The sequence below is a fragment of the Phalacrocorax carbo genome, chromosome 6 (assembly GCF_963921805.1).
Source record: "Phalacrocorax carbo chromosome 6, bPhaCar2.1, whole genome shotgun sequence".
In the NCBI taxonomy this organism is placed as follows: Eukaryota; Metazoa; Chordata; class Aves; order Suliformes; family Phalacrocoracidae; genus Phalacrocorax; species Phalacrocorax carbo.
In genome coordinates, this window is record NC_087518.1 from 29,737,779 (window position 1) to 29,752,425 (window position 14,647).

Below are 14,647 nucleotides of genomic sequence, written 5' to 3' on the forward strand. Positions count from 1 at the left end.
AGAAAGTCTTGATGCTGTCTCACTACACCGTGGTGAATAAGCGTACTGAGAGGGGTTAAGTGCTTCACTTACATGTATAAACTATCCACTGTTAAGTCAGCTCAAGGATCTCTGCACTGTGCTTCTCTTGCACATCCCTAGGAATAATGACGCCTAATCCAAGCAGAGGCAAGTTAAAGAGAAGGGAATAATCTACTACTGTGGTTCATTTTACTCACTTATCAGGATTGTTTAGATGTCTGCATGTTTGAGTCCTCAGAACATACTATTTAAAATGTTCCCAGGAAAAAAGAAAAACTGGTAGGTCAGAATTATCACATTTGCTTTATAAAACAGACAAATGATGGTTACTCACCATTCTTTTTCCAGGTAAGACTGGCTGGTGGGATACCACTCGACTCACATATCAGACTTATCAAGCTCCCTTCAATTACTGTCAACTGAGAGATGTCATCTGAGCCATAAATACTCGGTGACACTGAAAAGAAATGCCAAATAACATGTTGCTCCAAATGCTGCAATTATCAGACAAGAGTAAGACCCAAATGGCCCTCATACAAATTTGTCCCATTATGCTCTGAAGCAATTACAAGGATTGCATTCTCTTGCTGATAATGCAAAACAGATCCTGGGTAGGGAATAATATACTTGCAAATGACCACATCTACCCTTCCAGCCTCTGAGATCTGGTGCATCCATAGGCTCTATTTCTGGCTGACTTTTGAATGGACTTCACAGAACAAAGCCATTTCTGTGAATTATGTAAACTGACTCCAACTCTAAGAGCCTGCCTCATTCATGGCCTTAGCTCATAAACATAGAGATATCGTTAGTCAGAAAATTACTTTTAAAATTCAGCCCAAGTTTTTCCTTTGAATTTTTCCTGCAGCAAAAAGCTGGCTGCCACATCCAACAGTAAGGACTCCATGCCTTCGATTGCCCTCCTGTAGCAGAGTGCCAGCTTTGCTCTACAGCTCTGTGACTGTAAACCAGTTGCAGACAAAAAGGACCACTGTTTTCACTCTGATTCTCAAAGTCTTAAAGAATTTCAGTTCAATCACCAGGGAAGAAATAACTGCCTTCTTGAAATGGGGGAACTGTTTTCATCAGATGAAAATGGTGTAGGTAACACTTGAAAAGAGACCAAAAAAAGCAGAGGAGAATACAGGCTGAAACTGGCAAATAAAATCTCACTAGTGAGTAACTTATCCAGCATGTTTTTAATGCACACGACAGTAGACAGCTTCTCTGACACTTCACGCTCGTTATTTAGCAGCAACCAGATGTACAAGTTTCAGAACAACTGACTGCAAAGGGTTTTATTGTACTGTACTGGCTTCAACTTCTTATTTGTCTTTCTTCTAGTCAGAAAGTTTATGCCATTCTCTACAGAGGTACATCTTACATTTAACACATGGACTGGTTCCTGGAACCAGAGTTAGCTCTCAGGATCTCACCAATCCTCAAAAGGATACATTTCCTGGATTTAAAACTTAAAAATATGGCAAACAGGACTTTTGGTCCCTGGGTGTAAACAAAGACTATAATTCTAAACAGTTATCCACAGATGACTTTCACAGGCAATTTTTGGTTGCTATTAAGCTTATTCCATCAAAGCTGCTAACTAGCAAAGAATAATCCCTCCTTTCAAAATCCTACTGAAGTGGTCTCACTGCACAAAAGAACAAATCCATATCCCTCCAGCAGCAAAGGTCCTTTGCGACACTGCAGATCTTACCAATCTGGGTGAGGGAGAGATGAGGGATGAAGATGGCATGCACAGTAAATGGGTATATGCATTAGCATGGGAAAATTACATGGTCTTCAATGGTACTACAATATCCACCTTTAATCTGAACACCAGGAATGTTTCTTTTTAATAAATAATGACAGAATTCTGTACTAAAAATAGTTTTATCATTACAAACCCTGTTGGATAATTCTAGTCTTGTGATTTCAAAGCAGGAAATTAATTTGTAATAGCAAAAAAGGGCGCCTTTCAAATTTGCATATGGGGAGAAAAATGATGGTGCAGAAAAATAGTCAAAATCAATTATTAAAATAAATGTCCTAAGTCACATTCATCATCTAACCATAGAGAAATTTTACTAAAGCTATTTTTATGATTTAGCACTGATAAATTGGCAGAGCAAATCAGGTTTTTTTAATCTGAATTTCCTCACTTCAGTGTTTTAAAATGTAGAAAGTTGGTAGGTTACTTCAAATGGCATTAGAGTATGCAAATAGGAGCTGTGGATACAAAATCAGTGAGTTATAGTTCTAAACTACTATCATGCATGCCAACCCAGCATGACAAAAGCCTACAAAGTAGCTAGTATTAATTTAGAACCAAACCAAAGCAATTTGGAAAATGTGTGCACTTTCTTGGGACTGTTAAACTACAGCAAACACAGTAACATCTCCCTGCATGAAGCTCAGCAAATAAGTGTTGGTGAGCTACAGAGGATTTTAGTATCTCACATAATAATTCCACTCTGAACTCCGTTCCTGTTCCTGGAATAAGCTTACTAGATCTTACCCCAAATATTGACATTATAGTTCTTTTCTGTTTTCCCAGCAACATTTGTCGCTTCACAAGTGTAACGGCCAGCGTCCTGTACTTGAGCTCCTTCAATCTAGGAAGAAAATGAAAACCTGGATTATTTCTTCTTACATTGTTATACATGAAATTTCAGGGAGAGGTTGATCAGGTTTCAAATTTTATTTTTACATCTGTCTCTCTAAATATTAATAATACAGTATTAGTTCTGCAAAATCTGTACAGAAACATCTAGATGTCTATGACCTCCCTCATTCCTCACCCACTACTCTCTATGGCACCAGAGGACCTAATGATATCCAAACTCAAACAGGTACCTAGTGCCTTCATGGTGGGCATACTCCCCAGAAAGCAATCACCACCACAGCCTGACCAGCCAGCTTACCTTCAGTACACTTCCATCTTCAGAGATGCTAAGACCTGGCTTCTTCAGCAAGGGTCGTCCATCTTTGAGCCACATCAGCACGGGTGGGGGAATAGCATTGCTCTGGCAGAGCAGCTCCACTGCTTGGCTGATGAGCACAGAGACATTTTGTTCCTCTCCCATGATGTTTGGTGGAACTACAGCAATAAATCAAAACAAATGACCTTTGGGCATTGCAGACTTCCCAGAGTAAACACACCATGGATTTAACAGTCTTCATTTAACAAAAATAAAATGGCAGTTACTACCTTTCTGACATCAACTTAAGCCTCCTTTATATCACAAAAAGCACTGGAATAATTTCTGTTACTTACAGAATATCCTCTAAGAAGATATATGCTAGTGAGATATTAGGTAGAGAGAAACCATGTAGATAAGCCAAGACTAGCAAAAAAATACTTGAAATACAGCTAGAAACGAAAGTCACCAGTGTATGAAGAATGGGGAAGTACATTCCTGCTAAAAAGAAAAACAGCTGATGAGCGAAAAGGCCCACAAGATAATGATCAGACCCAGAAGCTGAAAAAGTCTTAGACTGTTCCAGACAGTGCCAAGACGGATACTTGGCTTTAAGGAGAACTTTAAGTTTAAGAAGAATTTTGTCCAGAGATGGCCAAATACAGAAGAATGAAAACATACATGGTTGCAGCCAAGTGAATGGGTTAATGACTTAATCATCAAGTCATAATCTACAATGACTTTATTGTCTGTTTTGTGTGGTATATGCTAGCTAATTATTGCAATTGTTGGCACTGAGCACTATATTTAGATTTGTAATATAGCTTCAGTGATAACCTCATTATTACACTATTATTTTCAAATTATAGGCTAGAAAAATCAGCTTTTGGAATGAAAGTTTTCTGTGTAGAAGAAAAAAAAAACGCTTCTGGATATTTAAATTGAAGACCATTAGCTGTTCTTGAACAGTGTCAAGATTCAAGAAAATGTGGGTGTTTTTCGCCCCATTTAAAAAATTATTTCTGTTTCCACAGTCAGAAAAACAAAGCAACTGAGAAGGCAACTGAGAAATCTTAGAACACAGCAAGTGAGCAATTTTCCATGGGGAAAGTGTTCATGGCTGGAGTAAAAAAGAACATGATGGAAATATTAGACTGACAAGCTTAAATGACAAGATTAAAGACAGAAAACTGTTTGCCATCTATCAGTATCAGTATTTGTACCAGTATTCATGGCTGAACTGAATGTCCTCTGGTAATGGCACGCTCTAATATCAGTCAGACGAAACCTTCTGAGACTCGCCAAGCAGCTTTGAGTCATTGACAGAATATTGTCACATTAAGAGTTTTAAAGTATTTTGGTGGCAGGCTCACACTGACTTGGAAAATAGCAAAAGTGGTGTAGTCCATGACAGCCTGCATTGCTGCTGCTCACCACCAGCTCTCTGCTGGAGGTTCCCTTTTGCAGATCAGAGCCAATGAGACAGAATTTGGGAGTGATTGTCATCCACACCACATCAAGTCAGGTGCCTTCATTTCCATCAGTAACACAAGTAACTACAGCAAACTACAGAGAGCAGAAGTCCTTTTACTGGCCTGCTTAAGGACAGTCCAGAATAGAATTCCTGTTCATGCCCCTAATGGCATATATGTTCTTAAATCCTTAAAACAACCCACATGGATTCCCTTTCCATTCTTGTCATTTAAAAACATAAAGCATGTTCATTGTAAACTCTTGACATTAATGCAACATTAGATCTGCAATTAAAATATTTACAAAATCAAAGCTCTCCTAGCAAGAATTACTTTGTCTGGTTAAACATATCCAGTGGGATTTTTATGCTTGTTGTGTACCAAGACTGTTCAGTTTGCCCAAAAAAACTTGATCAGGGCCAAGTATAAGAACCTTTATTGTTACATTTACTTCGTTTTTTAGTTTTGCAATCCATTACTCCAGAAATTGCATGTCTGATAGCCTAAAATATTGGGGTAAGAAGAAGGGAAGCAGTGGGACTGCCTGTGAGAAATACTCTGGACTTCACTCTGAACAAAAGGATACTGAATTAATTAGCACACATGAGATTATAAAATGCCCCAAAGTGGTACTCGGTGAACCAGCAATACAGTTCAAGATGTCCTGAAAAATAGCATTAACAATAAAGCTTTGTTTTACTTGCACAGGAAGTACTAAGTAGAGCAGCTGATTTCACAGTTTGGAAATAATTTAGGGAAAAGTCTGGTCTCTGTGGATAAGAAATATAGTAACTGAAAAAAAAATTAAATCTGTTTATCTTGCTTTCTTTGTAGAATTCACAAAGGCCCAGATTCTTTATGCATATTGTGGAACTGAAAATTTGAAGCTGATCCACTACTGCAGAAGGCAAACTTATTTCCATATACTTTTCCACCAATTACTTTTCCTCTCAGCTAAATGAATTGAAATGTATTCAAAAGGAAACTGAGCTTATGAAACACAGACAGACAGACACTAAAGCATTTGTTTCTGAAGGAACAGGGTTGAAAATTAATATCATTATGCTCATGGTAACTATATGTTACCCAGAGTGTTCCAACTCCCAGACTGGCTCAGCACACTGCACATTTCTAACCATCTCAGCTCCAACCACACTCCAAATAATTATCCTCCTCTGACTTCTTAATTAGATTACCCATACGAGGCAAGTCCTAAGAGTAATATTACTTTTTGGTGACAGCCTCGTTCAAGATGGCCCTGCACCTGAGCTCAACCCTGGCCAACTTCTAATACAATAGTAATTTTAAACATACCTAACAACTTCTAAGTCTTTTAATTTCACCTAGCTAAAATGAACAGAGGTTCCAGAAAATAGATATAATAAATATATCCATGCCACTTGTGTGGTTATGTATACATATAGAACAGTCCTCAAACTCCAAAAGGGACCTTGATATTCCTTGCTCTAGACAAAAAACGTTCCAGCCCATGTTAACCTTGAGCTTGCTTGCCATGCCAGAGTCCTGACTTTCTGAACTGCCCCTTGCAGATGCAAAAGCAGCCATGACTCAAGTCACAAGTATCCTAACCACAGTGCATTTACAAGCATGTCAATTCTGAAAGCCAAACTTGAAAACAAATAACCTGGCCAGCTGTCCCTATTCACCTTGGAAAACATCCGAACTTCTAACTTCTCTTGCAAGATTTTCCAGACTTCTACTTATGGTTGCCATAAAGCTAGAGGTTGGCAAACCCAAGACAGTTCCCTCTTCACTGACCAACTGAAAGCAGAAGCAAAACCACAAAGGTTCTTCAATTCCAAAACCCTCTCTCCACATCTGGTACCATAAGATTTCTAAAACAAATGGCAGATCATTGTTCATCCTCATTTCACTGGTGTACAAAGCCACTGAGCTGTCCAGGGAAACTTAAAACTTGCTACAGTCAAATTCCCTGGCATTCCTCCCAGCAGTTTGTCATGCTCTTTGATGTCGGTACATCACCAATGATCACTAAGAAAGTAATATGAAAAGGCATCTTATACAAGTCACAAGAAATCAGGATGAAGCTCATACAAGTTATAAGAAATCAGAAGGAAGGATGAATTCACACGACTTCAGTCAAAAAGACTTCAGAATTAACTTGTTGACGTAATTTGGAAAACAAAGTATAAAAGATGAAGATATATTCCCTGCTTCTTCAAAGAGACAAAATTGACTGGTTGGGTTCAATACAGTGTCATTGTTAGCACTAAAAAAGTCACCACCATTTAGGCAATCACAGTAACGTCTTGAAAATGGAACAGAAACTGGAGAGTTGTATGACAAACTCACAGTGACTCATTCTGGTTCAGTAAAGGCAACTGAGCTCTGGCACCAGTAATACCTTTTGCCCATGGGTTCTACATGGTTTTTACACAAAGGAAAAACACGTATTTTCTCCTATCATTTATAAATAAGCCTTTATGTGTTAAACTTATAAATTCACTGTTGCAGCTACACTTCTCCAAGGATACACAGAACATACATACATACTTTAATACATGTGTATACATATATTTTTTACTTACATACTCCCCTCATCATTTTGCCTTTCATTATGGGTTGAAACAATTTTTCTTCAATGTCGCTACAGGTCTGGGCCACAGTGTGTTTAATTAAAGCTCCATGAACAGTTTTCATGACCAAAAAAGTAAGACAGATTTGTCAATCTTACCATAAACTCTGAGATCAATATCTCTCTGACTTTCTCCTGCAGCATTCACTGCAACACAAGTGTATTTTCCTGTGTCACTGATCTGAGCACTAGTCAACGCCAAGACTCGGCCCCCAGACAGAACCTGAAATACAAGCATGACACTTTGAGAATATACGCCTCAATGTAAAACACAATCAGAGAGGACTACTGGGTTTTATTTCAAGATTAAACACTTGTATTCCCACTGCTTCCCTCACTCTTCCCTGCACTCTGTTCTCTTTTGATTGAGACCTGCAAAAGCAGAAGTCTAACTTCAAGCAAGTTTGTATGGAACTCCTGGTATTTGCATGTGTTTGCAGGACCTGGACACTCCTCCCTCTTACCAGTTTCAAACATTCTGTCACACCTTTTGTCTGTCCCCTGAGTTTTCCACATAGTATAAAAACTTCCCTTCTTTCCTTTCAGATCATAAAATCAGCTTTCATAAAGCAACCATGCCCTTTCCTTTTAACTCTGAAATATGTCCTTACATTGGGGTCTATATTTTTCTTTTTAATGAATTACTACTTTATGTAATGAGCGATTAAACTATCTTGAACTCTACAGATCTCTTCAGCATAGGAATATTGTCCTTTTCTGGCCAGTAAGTGAAAAATTTGCTGATGCAAACTCTTACTCAGTATTAATTCAGTTGAAAGGGCCACCTTATTTCAACATATCCATCTCTTCTACTTCATACTAACTACTGGAGCTAGACTTGCACCAGTAACCTAGAGCAAAAGGCCTTATACTCTCATTCCAAAAATCTCTAGCTTATACAGTTCCATTAAACTGTACTGGTTTTGAGGTCTCCTACTACAATAGGAAACAGCACAGATAGCAGGATTTGAACCCGATACCTGCAGTCCATCACTAAAGCTGGAAACAGGGCTACCGTCTTTCAGCCATGTCAGAATAGGTGCAGGGATGCCTCTTGCTTCACACTCCAGTCGCACTAGATTATTAACCACAACTGTCACCATGTCACTGCTGCCAGAGATTGATGGTGGGACTAAAAAAAGAAAAAAGAGAACAAAGCTGAAACAGCTACGTAAGAGTATTAATAACAATAAAATAAAGAAATTAAATGGACTGCTTACTTTTGGACATTATTACTCCTTCTGCAAGGCACTACATTGTTGGAACTATGTCTCATGTTACTCCTATTGTGCTCTTGTCATTTGTTTGCTCTGTGCCAAATCCTGCTCTTTATTTACATAAGCAGATAACTTCAGTGAAACTACTGTGAGCAAGGTAAGAAGGATTGGATCCACAGCCCAGAGGACTGCTGTGAAACCCAGAAACCATAACATCAAACCAGAAAATAGTCCCTCAAACTTTTATAATATTCCATTTTGACATTGTGAAAGGCATTAAGAGTGGTGGGGACTAAGGAAGTTTATTATTTAAACTGCATGAAGCAAATAGATACAAGGACACTAATAAATTGGACTTGCAGAGCATATGTGAACATTTACCAGATTAGACTGTATAACAGAATCACAGAATGGTAGGAGTTGGAAGGGACCTCTGGAAATCATCTTGTCCAACCCCCCTGCTTCAGCAGGTACACCTACGGCAGGGAACACAGGAACGCGTCCAGGCGGAGTTCAAGTATTTCCAGAGAAAAAAAGACTCCACAACCTCTCTGGGCAGCCTGTTCCAATGCTCTGTCACCCTCACAGTAAAAATGTTTTTCTCATATTGAGGTGGAACTTCCTGTCTTCAAACTTGTGCCCATTGCCCCTTGTCCTGTCATTGGGCACTATTGAAAAGAGCCTAGTCCCAGCATCCTGACATCCACCCTTCAGATAGTCAAAGGTATTGATGAGATCCCCTCTCAGTCTTCTCTTTTCTTCTCCAGGCTGAACAAACCCAAGACTCTCAGCCTTTCCTCATAAGGGAGATGCCCCAGTCCACTGATCATCTTCGTAGCTCCCCGCTGGACTTGCTCAAGCAGTTCCACGTCCTTCTTGAACTGCGGGGCCCAAAACTGGACACAGTACTCCAGATGTGGTCTCACTAGGGCAGAGTAGAGGGGGAGGATAACCTGTCTTGATCTGCTGGCCACACTCCTTTCTATGCATCCCAGGAAACCACTGGCCGTCTTGGCCACAAGGGCACACTGCTAGCTCAGGGTCAGCTTGCTGTCCACCAGCCCTCCCAGGTCCTTCTCAGCAGAGCCACCTTCCAGCAGGCCAACACCCAACCTGTACTGGTGCATGGGGTTGTTCCTCCACAGGGGCAGGACCTTGCACTTGCTCTTGTTGAACTTCATGAGGTTCCCCTCGGCCCAGCTCTCCAGCCTGTCCAGGTCTCACTGGATGGCAGCACAGCCTTCTGGTGTATCAGCCATTCCTCCCAGTTTTGTACCATCACTGAACTTGCTGAGGTTACACTCTGTCCCATTAGCCAGGTCATTGATGAATATATTGAACAGAACTGGACCCAGCTCAGACCCCGGGGGAACACCACTAGTGACAGACCTCCAACCAGACTCTGCTCCATTGATCACGACCCTCTGAGTTCTGTTGTTCTGCCAGTTCTCTGTCCACCTCACTGTCCACTCATCCCCAACCCCCACTTCCTTACCTTCACTATGAGGATGTTATGGGAGACAGTGTCAAATGTCTTACTGAACTTGAGATAGACAACATCCACTGCTCTCCCTTCATCGACCCAGCCAGTCACACCATTGGAGAATGTTATCAGATTGGTCAAGCATGATCTCCCCTTCATGAATCCACGTTGACTACTTCTGATAACCTTCTGTCCTCTACATGCCTGGAGATGACCCCCAGAATAAGCTGTTCCATCACCTTTCCGGGGATGGAGGTGAGGCTGACTGGCCTATAGTTTCCCAGGTCTTCCTTCTTGCCCTTTTGAAGATTGGAGTGACATTTGCTTTCCTCCAGTCCTTGGGCACCCCTCCTGTCCTCCACGACCTTTCAAAGATGATGGAGAGTGGCTCAGCAAGAATATCTGCCAGCTCCCTCAGCACTCGCGGGTGCCTCCCATTGGGGTCCATGGATTTGTGAGGATCCAGCTTGCTGAAATGACCTCTGACCCAATCCTCCTCAACCAAGGGGAAGTCCTCCTTTCTCCAGATTTTTGTCTCTCACCTCTGGGGGATAAGATGCCTGAGGGCCAGCCTTAGCAGTAAAGACTGAAGCAAAGAAGGCATTCAGTAACTCTGCCTCCTCTGCATCCTCTTCACCAGGGCACCCACCTTGCTCAGCAGTGGGCCCACAGTTTCCCTAGTTTTTCTTTTACTACTGATGTATTTGAAGAATACTACTTTCTGACTTAAACACCTTCCAGAACAGAATATATGCAGTATATATATGCAGAATATATGCAAGTAACTTCTTGTTACCCTATTCTTGTTATCCTATAACATCTGCCTGTCTAATGACAAAAAACGTCTTAATGGAATATCTCAAAACACTTCCTATGGGCATACTGTCTACAAATTTTGTAGAGCTATGTTAAAAAGGGAGACAAGAAGTATTAAAGAACAGAGATGTTTCATTTATCAGGATAATCAGAAAAAAAACTTTATTTGCTCCTACCACAAATAACTTAGTAATAAAGCTTTACACTCAGTATCAGTATAAAACTTAATACTTGAAGTTGCTCCTAGAACGAGATGAGAATAGTGTGATCTACTCATACATAAGCTATAATTGGAAAAAGAAGTGTACACAATCCTGTACTGAATATAAGATTCATTAATAAATTCAGCAACCTCTAACAGCCTGTAACTCAGGCTACCTACTCTTAGACAGATTCTAGTAATAGCAGAAAAAAAAGCAACTGTGATTCTATAATCTTTTTTTTCCTCACACACATACACACAGTTCCCTTATTTCACTACAACAGCATCCATTTTTCTCAAATGCCTGAAAATGTTATAGTGGTGAGAAAGAAGTGGAAAAAATTGAAACAATGAAATCATATGAACATACTAAACTGGAATTCAACCTGCTTCCTTCAATAGGCCTGCCTAGTTTTATTTAACGTAAGCCTGCAGTATCAAGCATCGTTTTTAATGCAAAAAAAAAAATCTTATAATTTCTACCATAGCTACTGCATTCACAACACTATTAATGGAAGTTGTTGAATACAACCAGTAGTGATCAACATTAGGTGGTCATTCACAATGCCAACTGCCACACTGAAATCTAGAGCTGGCTTCCAGTGAATGCAGCATAACTTTCTGTACTTGACTATTCAGAGTCTGTTCTCCATTAAGTAGTCATTCTTGCTCCCACTGTTAAGAGGGGAAAAAAACTCAAATTTTCTGTTTTCAAACTCATAAACTGTAAGTAAACTGGATGATAAACTTGTTCATGGTAAATTCAAAAGCACTCCATTGTAAGCCTGGCATGACACAAGCTGAATTAAGTAGGTTCATGGATAGGTGTTTCAGCTTCCTTTGATGCAATCAGTTCTGGCTGCAACTGCATATATTCTGTTCTGGATGATGTTTAAGTCAGAAAGTAGTAGTTCCCTAGAAAACTCTGGACATATCTGCTGAAATTCCACCACCCATAAAAAGACACGCATATGCTTAGGAGTTTCATTTTTTGGTTTATTAATGACCTTAGCTCTAAGTATTTCCTGGGAATTAATCACTGGGTGGGGTTAATTGCCTTTGATTGCGTCTCAAACCATCAGTTTTTCCCATGATGATCATTAACTCCATGGAAATGTACTGCCCAACTCATTATTTGTTAATTAACATTAATAGCAACTGCATGCTCTGCATGCATCTCAGCTGGGGACACCATGCCAAATTTAGGCCACAGTTTTGCATGGAAGACTCCTACAGAAAATCAGCTACATGTATATGCATGTATCAAAGATAAGCATTTGGATTACGGTCCCATCCAAAAGCCACTGAAATCAGTGGAAAAGCTCCAATTTGGCTTTTGATCAGGTGTTTCATGTCTGCAAACACCCACACTTCCACTTCAACTTATTAGACACATTACATTTTTCTTTAAAACTCTTGGATTATGAGAGAGCATTTGATCTGTGTCCTTTATCTACTGTGAGCTTTAAAGTCATCTACAGCAAAATCCAGCAATTGCAAGGCCTTCCAAATTGCTGAAGTGATAACATAAATACCTCTTCCACATATCTGGTGTCTCTGCTCATTCTTCCTAAAACTGACCTCCCTTACCACATCGTCCTAATTCAAAACATGTATTCTTATGTCACGGAAAAACGGAAGAGTGAACTTTCTTCCCTCTGACCTCTGCTGTATATCTTTCAGTACGACGGTATGATGAGTGACGGTAAGTTTGCTAAGCAAACTTGAACCTTGCAAGTGAATGGAGGTGTTTTTCATAAGTTTTCTAATACTTACCATGAACTTGAAGACTGTAAAACAACTCAGCTGTGCCCGCAGTGTTGACAGCCATGCACTTGTAAATGCCAGTGTCAGAGATCTGAGCACCCTCAATCTGCAGAGCCTGCCCTCTGTTCAGAGAAGTGGCACTTGTAGCACTGGTAAGCAGATGATTGTCTTTGTACCACATGATAGCTGCAAAATGAAAGGAAAGATGGACGAGTTGCCAAAAATACCCCCTTTACAAACAAAGGGACCAAACAGCCTTCAAACTTTCCCTTTAACTTTTCAGATGCATAACACCAACATTTACAAACCAACATCAACATTAATAATAATTAATAACAATAAAAAGTCACTAGAAAATGAGGTAATTGGTAATATTTGTGCAAAATACTGACTGTGCCTAGAGAATTCAACACGACACTATCATCCATGCACACCATGTATTTATAAAAAAAAGATGTTCTGAAGTTAAAAAATTATCACACAAAGCATACTTGTAGAGGATTTGCTCATCTCATCCCAAGGCCAACAGCAACTGTCTAAAAATATGAAATAATATGATATATATTATTTTTTCACCTTTTACCCTCAGGTATTGCTACATTAAACTGAACCACCTGGGAAAGTCTACAGAATCAAAATGTAAGCAACCAAATCAAAGTTAAACTGGCAGGCTGAAAATCTGAATATCAAGCCCAGAAAACTGCTATTACTCCAAAATAAAATTTTATAGGAACTCAATAATCAACAAGATCTAAGGACTTTTTTGCATCTCAGCCAAAAGATGGCACCCTCCATCAGCAGAATGTGTAACTAATGTTTACTGGCATCACTTCACTATTCAGTTAGATGAAACTGCTACTTACTGAATCATTTCCCATAGCACACAAGTTTTCTCTGAAATACGTACATTCAAGTAATCTGGCCTAACTGATAAACAAGACCACAGGCAAGCTTCTTTTTCAGTGTGATGTTATGCTATCACTTTTCTTAGCTAATGTCACATCTTGACATTAGTATGTAGCATCACATCATACATAGAAGAGGTGCACAAACTGGTTCTATGAACTGGTTCTATATGAACTCCATCATTTTAATTGTTTGTCCTAAAATAATTGGCAATTTGATAAAAAAGAGTGCAAAATGGATACAAAATCCTTGTTTTCATAACATTTTACATATAACCGCAATAATTTCAGATTTTGTTTTACACAGGTATAAGTGATTCTAGAAAATAATACTTTGCTGAGAACTAATTCTTTAAAAGGTGGAGAAGGGGAGCCTGGACGCTCACCTGAAATTTAGTAACACCTTTCTTCTGAAAATAGGACTACCATCAGCACAAGAATAAATTGCTATATTAGATATATTAGTTATACTATATTCCCCTAGTTTGGCTGTACATTAATTAATACAGAAAATTATTCTTATATTAACATAGTATTTTTATATTGCATCAGAAGGTGGGAACAATAAACACACATTGGAAAAAGGAAGGAAATAAGTTTTTATCTGCATATCTCAACAAGAACAAAAAAAGATTATCTGTAAAAAAAGACCTAATTCAAAAATCCTAGTGCTGAAAGAATCCCAGCAAAGTAGGAACTAAAACGCCAAACTCCTTCAGCTCTCACTTGGGTAAATGTCTACAATTTCTATGGGAAATGTGCCTTAAAAAAAACAACAACTATAATTCCACAAAAATCTGAGGAAAATAACAGAGAACAGATATACACAGCCTAGCTTTCAAAGCTTATAATCTAAGGAAAACCCACAAATTCATTAGTATAATTTGTCACTGGGGTAAGCCATAGAAAGCACTGTACACACACACAGAAAACATACTCATTCTCAGAGGCAAAGGGCCCAGACCAAACAAAGAGCCTCCTATTAATTTCAGTAGAGTTTAGACAAGGTCCTAGACATGGCTGAATTTGCCGGGCACACTCAATACACAAGGTATTGATTTATGTTTGCCCACACTATTAAATATTGACCTGACGGGAAAAGAGTGGACGTGTTTAAAGGTGATTTAGCAGAAGTCTAACAGTATTTTTTTCTATGGACACGGCATCTCTGTATGTGTAAGGGATTATATTATCCTTGTGGTTTTCATTCACTTAATTAAAAATGG

The 14,647-nt window shown here is 39.2% G+C and overlaps 1 protein-coding gene across 2 annotated transcripts in view; it reads right to left on the bottom strand.

The window, feature by feature from the left end:
• The window catches only part of HMCN1 (hemicentin 1), a 219,749-nt gene that overhangs the window by 80,914 nt on the left and 124,188 nt on the right, over positions 1–14,647 (bottom strand). For both annotated transcript variants that reach the window (XM_064454369.1, XM_064454370.1), the window contains exons 38-43: positions 12,526–12,702; positions 8,012–8,163; positions 7,131–7,254; positions 2,946–3,121; positions 2,540–2,636; positions 356–478 (exon numbers count right to left, since the gene is read on the bottom strand). In XM_064454369.1, coding sequence (XP_064310439.1) covers positions 356–478; positions 2,540–2,636; positions 2,946–3,121; positions 7,131–7,254; positions 8,012–8,163; positions 12,526–12,702 — 849 coding nt within the window. The remainder of the gene's footprint in view (positions 1–355; positions 479–2,539; positions 2,637–2,945; positions 3,122–7,130; positions 7,255–8,011; positions 8,164–12,525; positions 12,703–14,647) is intronic.